Source organism: Mauremys mutica, chromosome 8, assembly GCF_020497125.1.
Source record: "Mauremys mutica isolate MM-2020 ecotype Southern chromosome 8, ASM2049712v1, whole genome shotgun sequence".
NCBI lineage: Eukaryota > Metazoa > Chordata > Testudines > Geoemydidae > Mauremys > Mauremys mutica.
Window position 1 is genome coordinate 58,356,675 of NC_059079.1, and position 15,536 is coordinate 58,372,210.

The window sequence follows — 15,536 nt, forward strand, 5'->3', positions numbered from 1 at the left end:
GCGGGGCGAGATGGCCATGGGGGTGCAGAGGCGCTGATGGACTGCGCCGTCGAAAGTGGCAGTCTGTCCCCGGACGGTGCCGAGGATCGGTGCCGGTCATCACGGTACCGGGATGGTGACCGAGACCAACGTCCGCTGCGGTGCCGGGAGCTCGACCGGTGCCGGGAGCTCGACCGGGATCTGGACCGGCGGTGCCGGGAGCGGCTGCGAGAGTCACGGTGCCGGGAATGGTACCGGGAAGCGGACCTCCGTCGGTGCCGACGCGAAGGCGATCGGGATCTGGAGTGACGCCGGGAGTGCGACCGGTACCGCGATGTTGAACGGTACCGGGACTGCGACCGGCGTCAAGACGGCGACCGGTACCGCGATGGTGAGCGGTGCCGGGACCTTGAGCGGCGGGACGGTGACCTTCGTCGGGACCGGGAACAAGACCAGGACCGGGAGCTCCGTCTGTGCCGTCCGTCCGGAGAAGGGGGCCGAATCATCATGGCCGGCTTTCCCGCCGATACAACAGCCCGCACCGGTGGTGCCGGGGGCCGGAGGCTCGGTGCCTCTGTGAGCTCTATGAGCTCCCGCACCGTTGAGAAAGTCTCAGGCGTGGATGGCAGCTGCAGCTCAACCGCGGTCGGCGCCGGGGAGCATGGCGGTGCCGGACTCGACGGCCCTTGGGACGCTGGAGGCAACGGCACGGTGCACGTCCTGTGCACGGCCACAGCCGGTACCGTAGGTGGTGGTATTGGCTGGGCTTCTTGACCCTGAGCGTGGGTCTTTGCAGCTGCCTTCGCCGGCTTACGCTTCCTGGATGGTGAGAGGGAGCGGTGCCGGGTCGCCGGTGCCGCTGGCTGAGGTCGAGGAGCCTCGGTGCCGGAGCAGCTCGGGGCTGCCGGTGCGCTACGCGCCGATGAAGCCCTCGGTGCCGGCACGGTCGGTGCCGTGGGCTGGAGCGATGCCTCCATCAGGAGCTGCTTCAGGCGAATGTCCCGCTCCTTACGCGTCCGGGGCTTAAATGCCGAACAGATAGGGCACTTATCTGTCCTGTGACTCTCCCCGAGGCAACGGAGACAGGAGTCGTGCGGATCCCCGACCGGCATATGCCGCTGGCAAGATGCGCAGGGCTTGAAGCCCGGTGCCTTGGGCATGAGCCCGCACCGGTAGAGGAAAAGGGGGGGGGAACCCCCCTTATCCTTATCCTAAAACTATCTAACTAACTGAACGAACTATCTACACTAAGTAATGAAACAACTATGTACAGAAAAAGTAGCGAGAGCTAGGGTTGTGGAGGACAGAGAGCACTCCACAGTTCCAACTGGCCGTCACGGGCGGTAAGAAGGAACTGAGGAGCGGACGGGCCGGCTGGGGTATATAACAGGCGCCATAGCGGCGCCACTCCAGGGGGCGCCAGCCGGCCCGCCGGAGTTGCTAGGGTAAAATGTTCTGAAGAGCCGTGCACGCGCGGCGCGCACACCTGACTGGAATGCATAGGAGCAATCACTCGAAGAAGAATGAATATTAAGCACGTCCAACTGCTCATGAAGTGCAACAGTCAGTTTTTAAATAAGCTTGGCAATTCATTCATTTCAGAGGTTATACACCAGATCAATTCCAAAGTGAGAAAGCCATCCAGTGGAATACAAGGCCCTCTAGAGGTTGATACAAATATTACAAACTGTGGTCACAATCTACAGGGATTGTCCTGTGGGTTGGAAAGAAAAACTTCCCATTTTGCAGGAGATCAGCCTAAAGTATAATTGTCCCTTTGGGCTTTAAATAAAAAAAAAAAAATCTATGAAACCTTAACACTTCTAACCTTCTGCCTAAAATAATGAGCACTGATTTAAAGCTAACCTGCCTATGACTTAGGGATTTTCTACACACACAGTTGAACTAGTTTAACTAAAATAGGTTTAAAAACTTGTTGGTTTGGTTACACTAGTTCAAAAACCCTGTGTGGACACATTTTAAACTTGGCTTATGTCAACTTAATTGAAGTCAGTTCCTTACCAAATTGAGTTAAACCAATATAAGCCATTTTTAAACTAATTGAAGTGTCTGCCTCAACTCAACTACATCAATTTTAAAAACATCCTTAATTAAACTGGTGCAACTATGTGTCTAGACAAGACCTTAGATTGAGAAACATCTGCATGAGAAGGAAGAAACTCACCAAAAATAACAAACATTCCCAGGACACAGAGTTTTCAGATTCTAAAGGAAAAGAGAGTTTGCAAATCAAAATACTGGGGGGGAAAAGAAAATGGTTAACTGACCATCAATACACTGGTTCCATGGTACTCGGACAGATCTGATAGGTCACCAGCTCAGGCATCACAGCAGAATCCAGGCTGCTGCAGAAGGGTTGCATTTCACAGGAGCTAAAAGGAAAACAGAAGAATGACTGCTTTTCAGCAACCTGCTGACTGTGCACCTATTAACCAGGTTAAGAGATGGGCCAATATGCTAAATATTATGAGACAATACACTCTGGTTTATCTGGCCTGGGGGACATCCAAAACTGTCAGCTAACCAGGTGTTCCAGATAAACAGAAGAGCTGTTCTGAGCTAGTTTCACTGCATGTAGCCCTATGTTAATCACCTGCTAATAGCTTCTCAATTAGCCTCCATGTGCCAGTGGCTTTCTACTTTTAATGCTTGAATAAAGAGTAAAACACCAAAAATTATTAAAGCTATATTTACAGTGGTTTAAAATACAATTTTAGTGTCAATTCTATTTGCAGGGCTTAAAGCAGGTTTATCACACACACACACACACACACACACAAATATACAATGAACATAGGGGGACTTGGCAGATGCCTAGATGTGATCTTACTTCATTAATCACAAGAGGTGGGCACAGGGAGGAAGAGTGGTCGTTCTCAAGGGCAGATTCTATGAAACTGGTGGGAAAAGAATACAAACAACCCCTTGAAAAGAACACAGAAGGAATTATTGCTTTTTCTGCATTTCTTGGACCAAACTTCAATAATCCACTGTAATCTTTGCTAGTTCTTTTGGTGGGAGTGGCGGCAGGAGGAGTTTAAAGGATAGGTGGCTGCAGGGGTCTAAACCAGTGGTTCTCAATCAGGGATACACGTACCCCTAGGGGTACACAGAAATCTTCCAGAGGGTACATGAACTCATCTAAGTATTTGCCTAGTTGTACAAGAGGCTACATAAAAAGCACTAGCAGTCAGTACAAATTAAAATTTCATACGACTTGTTTATATTGCTCTATATACTATACGCTGAACTGTAAGTACAATATTTATATTCCAAATTGTTTTATAATTATACGGTAAAAATGAGAAAATAAGCGATTGTTCAGTAATACTGGGCTGTGACACTTCTATTTTTATGTCTGATTTTGTAAGCAAGTAGTTTAAGAGGTGAAATGTGGGGTACTCAAGACAAATGAGACTCCTGAAACAGGTATAGTAGTCTGGATAGTTTGAGAGCTACTGGCCTAAACAATTCGCGGCGGGAAGAGAGGCTGATCACCAATTTGGAGATTTTCATCTGTAGATGTTTATTCACATGTAGTCCTGATCAATAACTGAGGCCTGGTCTACACTTAAGAAGTTAGATCAACATAGCTATGGAAAATTCAGACCCTTGAGCACTGTAGTTAGGCCAACCTAACCCCTAGTGTAGGTGTGGCTAGTCTAATGTAAGAATTCTTCCATCAACCTAGCTCCCACCATTTGGGGAAGTGGATTACCTACATTGATGGAAAACCCCTTTCTGTTGCTGTAGGAAGGGTCTACACTATGTTTCGACAGCAGCATAGCTGCAGCACTGTAGTGCCGTTGCCTAAACGTGGCCTGAGAATGATAAGCAGCTGATTGATAATTGAGCTCTCAGTTCAAGTCTACTAGACAGATGTTTCCCACCAGGAGAAAAAAAACAAAAACCACAGCACCACCAAAGTTTGGCTAAAAGAACACAAGAACAGCCATACTGAGTCAGACCAAAGGTCCATCCAGTCCAGTATCCTGTCTACTGACAGTAGCCAATGCCAGGTGCCCCAGAGGGAGTGAACCTAACACGTAATGATCAAGTGAGCTCTCTCCTGCCATCCATCACCACTCTCTGACAAACAAAGGCTAGGGACACCATTCCTTACCCATCCTGGCTAATAGCCATTAATGGACTTACCTCCATGAATTTATCGAGTTCTCTTTTAAACCCTGTTATAGTCCTAGGCGTCACAACCTCCTCAGACAAGGAGTTTCACAAGTTGACTGTGCACTGTGTGAAGAACAACTTGGAGGGATAGCTCAGGGGTTTGAGCATTGGCCTGCTAGACCCAGGGTTGTGAGCTCAATCCTTGCGGAGGCCACTTAGGGATCCGGGGCAAAATCAGTACTTGGTCCTGCTAGTGAAGGCAGGGGGCTGGACCCGATAATCCTTTGGGGTTCCTTCCAGTTATATCTCCATATATTTTGTTTTAAACCTGCTGCCCATTAATTTCCTTTGGTGGCCACTAGTTCTTATATTATGGGAACAAGTAAATGACTTTTCCTTATTCACTTTCTCCACATCACTCATGATTTTATATCTTTATCATATCCCCCCTTAGTCTCTTTTCCAAGCTGAAAACTCCTAGCCTCTTTAATCTCTCCTCATATGGGACCCGTTCCAAACCCTTAATCATTTTAGTTGTCCTTCTCTGAACCTTTTCTAATGCCAGTATATCTTTTTTGAGATGAGACCACCACATCTGTATGCAGTATTCAAGATGCAGGTGTACCATGGATTTATATAAGGGCAATAAAGTATTCTCCATCCCCTTTTTAATGATTCCTAACATCCTGTTTGCTTTTTTGACTGCTGCTGCACACTACATGGACATCTTCAGAGAACTAACCACGATGACTCCAAGATCTTTTTCCTGATTTGTTGTAGATAAATTAGCCCCCATAATATTGTATGTATAGTTGGGGTTATTTTTTCCAATGTTGCATTACTTTACATTTATCCACATTAAATTTCATTTGCCATTTTGTTGCCTAATCACTTAGTTTTGTGAGATCTTTTTGAAGTTCTTCACAGTCTGCTTTGGTCTTAACTATCTTGAACAGTTTAGTATCATCTGCAAACTTTGTCACCTCACTTTTTACCCCTTTCTCCAGATCATGTCTGGCTTTGGTACAACTTGTATTTCCTTTAATTTATCAGAGACACAAGATGGTGGTCTTCAGGTCTGTAAGCTGAAAAGCTTGTCTCTCTCACCAACAAAAGTTGGTCCAATAAAATATATTACCTCACCCACCTTGTCTCACTAATATCCTGGGACCAATACGGCTACAACACCACTGCATAAATTTATCAACAGCCAGATGGATACAGCTACACAGCAGTAATACAGCAAAGATACTGAAGCAGCAGTTTTCAAAACAGGCTAAAAACTTTTTAATTTAAGCTTTGCCAAATATTGAAAAAAGGAAAAATTTGAGAAAAGTTTTTACAGAAGCAGTTTAAAGAAAAGGTTAAACTTCAATGTAAGATTTTAATTTGAAAAATTCCTAACGGCTGTTGTAGTTTATATGGGTTGCTGAACTGGTGAAAAGCAGCAAGGGTCCCTTCTTTTCCAAGGGGCAAAACAGGCATGTAAAACAGTGGAGATGGATATAAAGAGATACTGTTGTTACACAATGCAAAGGAGCAGAAAGAAGTGGATGTAAAGTTCAAAGTTGTGAAAATGGGCATCAGAGTGTGAGTTTGTGTTGGTGCATTTTATTTTTCGAAAGCACTCATCCTTGTTTGCATGCTGACATGGATGTGGCACCACAAGCCAAGTCAAAGGTCCCAAATGCAACCTAGGGTCAACAACCACATTGCATTTGAGAAGGTTCTGATAGGTGCCTGACTCCAGGAATCATACTGTTGTGGTCCCTGTAGACCTCACAGATAGAATATTCTTCCTATGCATTTCCCTCCAGATCTCCATGTAACTCTCATTTAGAATTGTGCATGTCACACTTGTACCTTTGAAAAACTTGATACTGTGGGGTAATCCAGGAAGCTAACTCATGATCTGGCCACACTAAGTCCGAGCCTTACGGAGACAAGGGACTTTCCTGACTCTCTTTACTCCCTCTCTCTCAGAAGGGCTTCCAGCCACAATAGGAGTTGGAAGCCAGTCATAAATAGCTGCCAATTTAATGCACGTGTTGCTGACAGCTGTGTGTACTGGTCTAATGATGCAATACAGAACAATTGCTCCTTTCCTGATGCAGACCCTTGGGGTGCATTTTCTAATGCCAAAACAATTGCATTCGGGAGACCACTTGAACACGTGTGCATTCCTTTGATGAGTCCATTGCAGATGCATTTCCTTGGCCACGCCTCTCCTAACCTGAACTGCTACTTGGCAAACACATTCCACGCAGCCCCTTTCTTAAAAATGTCCTACCAGAGCCCATTTTTTAAGAAACTACCACCAAATATAGTAGCACAACACAAAGTTTAAGCCACTGTGTGCTGGGAAACCAGAGCAAGAGAGACTTAAACAATCCATCAATGTTTTATTAAAATTTTTATTCACATAGTTTCTTTATGCAGAGTCTGACCCTGGGGAACACAAATAGAAAGTCAGGATTGCATTTGTTTTCTCTTCTTACTAACAACCTTCATTTGTGCAGCTGCTCCCCGGGGCAATCCTCTGGCAGCTCCAAGACAAGTGTTTTTTTCCAGCTCCAGCTGCCACAACAAATAAGTTACCATCTTAATAAATTATTTTTTAATTGAAGTTTGTTTGGCAAGACACACTCCAGTTCATTACATGCCGACAGAAGAGCAAATTAGAGTGTTTCCTCCACCCTGTTTGCCGACTCAGGCAGGAGATAAATAAAAGTAGGCTAATAAAGCTCGACTTAATTAGTTCTTGATTTCTGCACCGTGACTATTAATACCCCCAGAACATCTGGGGCCAATCATGTACCGCCTGTGCATCTGTAGACTGTGACAACTGGAATAAGAGGACATCATATTAATGATGGAATAAGAGACAAAGCCTAGCATCTCTTACAAATGAGGGATGCCCATTTTTAAAGGTACAAGACAGACCCCACTGGCATAAGGATGCCATTTTTAATTCTACTTTGGGGTAGTCTAGCTTTAGGTAAGAAAGGACACAGTTTCTCTCTGTTAGCTTCATGTCCAGCCCTGAGCAGGCTCTTCCAGTGATCTTCACAGGTAACATATCTTAACATCCCTTTATTTCCTGCTTCCACCCTTCTTCAAAGTTGCCTATTCACCCCTTTTCCATTTATTGTTAACCAAGATGCAGTGCTTTAATTCTCTGATGGTCACAGTGCAGGAAAGCAGGCTAGTAAATCTCAACTCATTGCAACTCACTTTTCACTCTGGAAGCCAGAGAGAAAGCAAACTGAAAGCTCTTTACACTAATTTTATTCTGTGGCAAGATCATAGTTTTAAACAAAAACCCATCACCAAATGCAAGTGAGCAACTGTTAATTAAATTCCCAATCCCACCCAACATATTTGATTCTTCCCGCACCATGAAATGTGATGGCTTATGCTTCAAAACAGATGGGAAGAACAGATTTGTGAGATCATGCAAGCCACACCATTCATTATTCTTCTCTCCTTGAATAAGTTATCTTCAGTTTCACAGTAAATATTTAATGCCAATGCACACCAAAGCTTAATTCTGTTACCCTCACTCATTCCAAGTACACCTCTACCCCGATATAACGTGACCTGATATAACACAAATTCGGATATAACACAGTAAAGCAGCGGCTCTGGGGGGGCCGGGCTGCACGGTCTGGCGGATCAAAGCAAGTTCAATATAACACGCTTTCACCTATAACACAGTAAGATTTTTTGGCTCCCAAGGACGGCATTGTATCGGGGTAGAGTTGTAGTACCTTACTCCATAAGTAGCCCCACTGAAATCAGTAAGACTACTCGCAGAATAAGGCACTACCTGGGATCAGTGAGGGTGGCAGAAGAGGGCTCTCAAAGATGGAGAAAAGAGCCAACACTCCCCACGCACACTCACAATAAGCTAGTTCATGCTGAAGCAGTTCTGCTCTGATGGAAGCCAGGAGGAACAATTCACACACAGTAGGAAAGAACTCACTGACCAAATGAAGTTTGCCTTTGAAGAATGAATTCAGTGCTCGTGAAACTGAAATGATAGGCACTAGTTTAAAGTCAGGTATACTGTCAATAAGTATTATACAAAATTCTCTCTCAGCTGTCAATGCACTTCAGTCCTTTCCTGTAGCAACCACTACTATTCCAGTCCTAAGGCTACATGTGTAGCGGGTTTGTGACATGGATGATGCCCAGAGGGGAACTAGAACAAGACCAGACTCTTTCACTTATGCTCTAATCATGATGTGAGCCCAGGTCCCCATAGGAGATAAGTGTCATCAGGCATTAGCCTATTAACAGCATCTCCAGTTCCTTGGGACAGGTTGTGTAAACACCCTCACCTTGAATAAAACCAATTGCTGTAGCCCACAAAAGCTTATGCTCAAATAAATTTGTTAGCCTCTAAGGTGCCACAAGTACTGGTCTTTTTGCATTTTCAATGTAATCTCTTCCACTTATACCTGCTAGACTGGCTACGGCAGCAGGTGCATCAGCTAGAACACTGGAGTTACTCTTTATTTCTATTCTACCTTGCTGCATTTCATGAGGATAAACACCTGCAACAGAAAGGACAATCTCCAACTCCCAGCCACACTATGGCAGAGCCAAAGAGATTCTTAAATCGGCAATTAGAACAGATTTAAAGAAAGAAACAAACAAATCGCAGGAGGCCAGGGAAAGCACAGAAATGGAGATCAACTTGCTGCACTTTGTCTTGTATCATCTAAAGTAGTGCATACAAAAGCATCCCCCCAACCCTGCTATTTCTAGGATGAAGCTTGAGTAAGATTATTGATCCTTTTGTGTACTATATTAGCTACACACATCAAAGTGATGCAAGGCCAGTAGATGTGGGAGTGTACTGAAAAAAATCCTCTTTTGCTTCTGGAGCCATGGATTTAAATAATCAATTTATCATAAAGGATGAGTTTTGTGGCCTCAAGCTAGTCTATAACAGTTTGAAATCTCTGCTAGAGGATGACACAGGACCAGCAGAAGAGGACAGCTACAAATCAAACTTGAGGTGCATTGACAAATGCACAGGAACATATGCATAGAACTCCTCCATCATACCCTCTTATAGACAGCACGTATTTTTCATGAGCATCAAGTTTGCCATACAAAAAATGCCCCGCAAACTAACACAAGGTAGAATTCCAAGACAACCACCAGAGAATCAGTATATCACAGCATGAATTATAGAGGAGCAGTTGGGAAAAGGAAGGAGGTCAACTGAAGTTGCTCAGTTTAGCTCTGCCACGAAAGTCAATGTCTGGCCTTCTACAAAACCAACAGCACTGAGAACTGTGATTGCCATTGGGAGTGGTGGGGAGTAAGCCCTTCGACGCCATAGGCACAGCAGCCAATACTTTCTGTAATCCTCAGGCTCTTTGTTCACAGCTATTGGCTATCTGTGTAGTTCAACAAGAAGCCTGTTCCTAGTTTGTATTACATACTCTGCTCACCCCATTATAGGGCCTACTGTAAGAAGAATGATCTGGCTAAGCGGAATCTGCTCTGGGAACAGATTTCATCCTGCTTCTCAGCTATAACACAAAGATAATTTGGTTAATATGGACATAGAATCATGGGGATATCTGCTCTGCTATATTCCCTATGTACAGAAAGTAGTGCTGGTCCATGTAGTAATTTCTTGGGGAACAGATATTAATCCTCAGCCATTGGATGGATCTTAGTGCTGTAAAAAAAGCTTGCCATCTCCTCACCTTCCAATTGCATGGATGAATTTTCACTAGCACTTCAGTGCTAACATTGAAGCATCATCACATATGAAGCAGATCCCTCTTCACAGCAACTTATTAACGAGAAGATAACTGAGCAGCAGACACACCATCTCCCACCCCATTGGTGTTCGCAAGAACTTTCTATGCCAGCAGGCGGCACTAAGGGGCACTAATAATTATTTTATTTACCACTTCCTCTTTTTTTAAAGAGGCAGTGAAATGCCTAACCAGCTCACAGCTGATTATATACAATCCTGAATTGGACTAAGACCTCATAAGAGCATATTAAGAGTGGGTGGCTGTGGAAAGAGAATGGGGAGAGGACCGTAATATTCCATCTCCACTGTCCCCTCTAGAACCAGCCCCGTATTACTGTTTGAATTCCACTCTTTTTTCCATTAACACCAGCAGTTGTGTTTTCCCAGTGCAATGTCCACTGCCAACAATGGACACACCACGATGGCGAAGCTGCCACTGTGGCTACAGGGCTGTCCAAGGGCTCCCAAACGCTCTACCTTCTCTAGCTGCTATCAGCCAAAGATAAAGACCACCACCACTTTTTTCCCTGGCTCAGGAGCTTTTCCATTCATTTCCAGTCCATCCTGGGCATAGCCATTCAGAACCAATTGTGCTGTTTTTCTATCATTTGTTTTTTTTAAAAAAGGGAGTTTCATCTGTTTTCCATGAAAGTTACAAATGGGAGAGTGTCATCCTGTCTTCCACCAGCACAATGTCTGGACCAAACTGGTCTGTGCACTGTTTCACTGTAGCCAGGATGCTCAGGAGCCGCTGGTCCATGGCATCCAAGTGAGGGTCGGAGAGCACTGGTGAGATGGGGTCATGAGACATGGCAGTCTTTAAGGCAGACTTCAGCACTCCATTCTTCAGGTAGTTCAGTCTGTTCCAGGTGGAAACCCGGATGCTGGAAAAGAAAGATGAGCACACATCACACTAGTGCACACAGGACTTCCAGTCTAAGGTCCCATCAGCACTACCATATAGCTGCTCCGTTGAGGAGTCCAGTTACCACATGGTTATGCCTACATAGATGGGAGCAAATTATAACTGGGTATCGCTCCGCCCTCCCAAATAGGATTGTAACTGTAACATAATCAAGACCTAAAGTGTTGGTAGCAGATGAAGGTGACGGGAAAGTGATCTAATAGGTTGCAATTCTTCTAAGAATTGCTCCATGAAAACTCCTGACAGGAAGAGAGCAGCTAGATCAGTCTGAAGGCCTCCCAGACAGAGCTGGGGAAGGGAAAAGAGTGAGAGGTCTGACTGCTAATCCAAAGCAATGCTTTACGCCAGTCAGAACTAAAGAATGCTTTACTCAGCATTACTCCAGTCAGAACTTCATCAACCAACAATCAGTCATGGATGAGAAAAGACTCAGATGATTAACCTTCCCTACCAAGTCAGTGTACATAGCAATGTTCTTTCTACTTTGCCATTTAATCTTTTCACACTATCACATTTGAACTGTTTTCTTCTGGGGAATCTCCTGGGAATCCTCCCATCAAAGTTGCCATGTTGTAGCAATTTGCCACAGCTGATGTCCTGACTCACATAGCTCCCTTTGGAGTGCATCATTGTCACTGAGTGTTAGGGGAGGGTGGTGTTACCCATGTTACAGGGTACTCCCTATCCCCAGGGGAAGCTGTGAATTCTGCAGTCAAAACAATTGCAACAGATTTGAGCACATTCACATGGCTACCATAGAACATTCTGTTTACAGGCTTCCCTGCCTAGAGGTGTGAGCTGTCCATGGACCACCTGGGCTCAGTGAGAATGAAGACCAGAAGAGCAGGGAGCTGTTCAATCTTCTGCAAGGATGGAAGGGGAATTGCCTCTGGAAACCTCTCCTGTAGGACTGTGTTTGGAGGAACTTGAAGTAGAGGACACAGACTCCAAAGGAGCCACACAAAACAAGAAAAAGAAAACATTTACAAAAATTACTAGGGAAAGCTAAGGAAATGTTTAATCATTTTTTAAAGCATTTCATTTACTTACTTCATGCTCCTGTTGAAATTTCAATTTTCTGCAGACTTTAGTGTGCTACAGAAACCAGGGGTGTTACAAAAGAAGGTAGGTCAAATGTGCTGTAGTATATAGGGCTGTATTGGCTGTACTTGCAGTCTGAGGAGCTGAGCTTCTGTACTCTGCAAAGCTCCTGGTTTCCAGAGACGCTGAAGAATTCAGGAGACAAACTGAACCCTCGAGGGGCAGCTCAAGGAACTCTCAATTGACTGGCCTATTTTAAAAAGTGATGTGATTTTCATTTCTCCGTTTGCGTTGCCCTGATATAGCACATTCATGCAAACTACTACACCGATTTCCTTTCTTTGTTTGGGTTTTTTAAGTGCTCATGCAACATACAGCCTATTTGTTAACTGGACATGGAGAGCAGAGCCCACAAAAGCAAAGAAAGGCAAGCATGGGGCCACAGAACCCAGAAATCAATAGGTTTCAGGAGACAAAAAATGAAAAAAGCAGGATGGGGGTGCAGGTCACAGGGACAAAATGAGGGATTCAGAGTGGGACAGTGAACAGAGAATCCCAGACAATGCCCTCTGCTCTAAGGAGTCAAGGGATACCCTGAAGAACTCTGCCTGGATGCAGGCACAGACAAGGGACAAGAAAAAGGCCTCACAGACAGAGAACACCCTTCCCTCTACGCAGCACAATGACAAGCCATTTTGAAGTCTCAAGTCCTCCATATAACCCAAACCAAGAACCGCACAGGTAGCAGCAGTGCAAGCTTCTACACACTGCCTTGCCACTGTACCTCAGCCCTCAGAAGGGACATCAGGAATGAGGATAGTTTAGTTACCATGCCTATCCAATCCCAGGCTTCTGTCAGTGAGAGTTCCAATGCAAACATCTGTCCATCAGGAACTGGCCAGAGACCAGCTCATTTCATATAAGCCACTGAACAGCTGCAGATGGAAGCTACTTGTCATTACTGATCAAAGGTAAATTTGAACCAGTGACCTAAAAGAGTTCTGTGTATAACTTGCATGTCTCCAGGCTGTCAGAGGGCTTCAATGCTATGAATTTCTGTGTGCTCCTGATTTAGATTTGGCAATTGCATACAAATAAACTCAATGGCTTCTCTGTGACTTACTTACATGCAGCACTGATAAAGAGGAGCTAGGATGCTTCTCTCATCCAGGGAGGGGTTTCCAAAACTGAAAAACAAATTAGAAGCAGGTGAGCCAGCTGAACACTCAGCACCCTTTCCGACCTCAGCAGATTCTGTAAGAAATTTGAAATCAATAACCAAACAATTCCATGCTCCAACAACTCAAATCAGTTAAGCTAAAACATTCTCAGCCCATGACCAATTAGACACAATTCCCAACAGTTTCTGTTAACATACCCAACAAACAGCAGCAGCAGCTTTAGCTTTTAGAGTTCTTTACCCTGCCAAGCCATCTCAAGGCACTTTAAAAACAAGCTGTGAAGAAATGTAGTGATGTAGCCCACACTGCTGAGCTAAGGGGGAAAACAAGTGGGATATCAGTTTGGACAAAGAATGAGAGTATCAGCTCCCTGACATTCCTGGACAGAGATTGAATTGAGGAACAGCCATTTAGCACATGTAGATCCCAAAGTTAGCCAACCTCAAGCTGAAGGCCAGGGATATAAAATGCTGATCAATTCTAACCCATCTAAATCTCACTATCACCCTTTCAGCTGGAGAACTGCCAAAAGGACTCTATAGTAAATTTTGGGCTCCATTTAAATAGATGCCAAATAAACTTGCACAGAAGTTATTTTTCAGTCACTTATAAATTTAATTTAAGAATTTCTTCACAAGCCTAACAGAGAGCCTGCTCCTTAACAAGGGCCATTTACATGCAAAATCTGGACCTGTTTTATTCATCTGAGTTGCTAAGCATAAAAAAGCCTTAAAACATCAGAGTGTTTTTTCACACTTCAGTAACTCAAAGACAGCTGAAGGGACTTTACTCAAAATGTCAGAAGAAATTCACTTCTGGGGCTGAGATGCCCCCAGAGGAAATTGTTTCAGAAGGGTATGAGCATGTGAACACAGGTAGTTATAACAAAAGCACAGACATAACCCATGACTATCACCATCGCTATCCATTGACTAATATGCAACTCTCTCCCACTCTAACGTCAGGACATTTTAAAAAGCCACCATTTTTGTAGGATCCACCAAAAGCCATCTGAGAGCAGCAGCAATTAACTAATATTCCTAAAGCGGAATACATCCCTGCTGGCATCATGGAAGGAGTCATTGAAGGGGCTGATGCATAAACAGCAATGAAAATTAAACTGAGCCATGTTTATTTCAGACAGATTAGAAATATTCACAGTAAGAGAAAGGAGCAGGAGAACCCAGTACTTAAATGGGAAGAAAGGCCAAGAGTAACAAGGAGGAAATGGTATTTTCAAGCCTTCTAAGGGTCTGTCTAGATGACAAAAAAGGTGCTTTAAACTCAAGTTAGCTACCAATCATGGTAGTTCATTGGTAACTCAACTCCAAGGTTAAGTCTTCACTAAGTTAGGAAGTATTTTTAACCGGTGTTATCTAATGTACTAAGATCATACTGTAGCAAAGTGATTCACCAGTTGGAGCACCTCATTGGGACTAAGAGCAGTGCTGCACAGTTTTATCCTTTAATTGTCTCCGTTCACTTTGTGACTTATCCCTCAAGCTGGGTCACCTATGGTCTCATCCTTTTGAAATAAACCAGTGTTTTCACCCAATAGTCCTGTGATAATGAAGGGGGGGGGGGGAGAGGCTCCCTTTTATGAACACCCATCCAGCCAGTAGCTATAAAATCCTTCTTAGTAGCTGGTCTCTAATTGCTCTACCTGTAAACTGTTAAAAAGTCTCACTGCTATGAATAGGTAAAAAGAAGTGAGTGGGCACCTGGCCAAAAGAGCCAATGGGAAGGCTAAAACTTTTAAAAATTGAAACAAGACTCCCCTTTTGTCTGTCTGTGTTTGTTCTCCAGGAAGAGGTAGACAGGGCTGCAACTAGGCTGTAAGAAGCTTGGGGCCACGTGTGACGTTATTGATATAAATTGGGACCATATAGAACATGGGTTGCAACCAAGGTCCTGTAGTGGCACCAAATCTTAGGTAAAGGGGGTAATAAGGTGTCTAAGACCAGGTTATGGGTTGCTGGCTATGATTATGCTGTCTGTGTGCATGTATCATTTTTAGTTGAAGTTATGTATATTGGCTCTATACTGTCTGTATTTCAAGTTGGTGATGTGCTTCTGGGTGATATCCCAGACAAGTTGGTGTTAGCTCTGCTTAGCCTGCTTGATGGCCCATTAAGGACCATCAGCTACACAATTGACCCATGGAGAGAAGGCAAACACGCCTTATGACTCAGCGAAGTATGCAGGGACTGGCCCATGTGACTCCAGACTCCATTTTGCTGTAATTTTCCACAGTAAGGACAAAGAGGTTCTTACACCTGAAAAAGCCTATATAAGGCTGATGCATCATCTCCATCTTGTCTTCAATCCTGCTTCTTACCTCTGGAGGGACTTTGCTACAAACTGAAGCTCTGCACAAAGGACTGAATGACCCATCCCAGCGGGGGATGTTCCAGAGACTTGATTTGAACCTGCAGTTTACTCCATCACTGCTGCAAGCCTGAACTAAGAACTTTGCCAT

At 44.4% G+C, this 15,536-nt stretch overlaps 1 protein-coding gene across 7 annotated transcripts in view; it reads right to left on the reverse strand.

Annotated features, from left to right (window-relative positions):
- Positions 1-6,507: 6,507 nt before the first annotated feature.
- The window catches only part of FAM20B (FAM20B glycosaminoglycan xylosylkinase), a 57,500-nt gene continuing 48,471 nt past the window's right edge, over positions 6,508-15,536 (reverse strand). For all 7 annotated transcript variants that reach the window (XM_045028423.1, XM_045028424.1, XM_045028427.1 and 4 more), the window contains 2 exons: positions 13,004-13,063; positions 6,508-10,794 (listed from right to left, as the gene is read on the reverse strand). In XM_045028423.1, the coding sequence (XP_044884358.1) occupies positions 10,563-10,794; positions 13,004-13,063 (292 nt within the window). In that variant the 3' untranslated portion in view covers positions 6,508-10,562. The remainder of the gene's footprint in view (positions 10,795-13,003; positions 13,064-15,536) is intronic.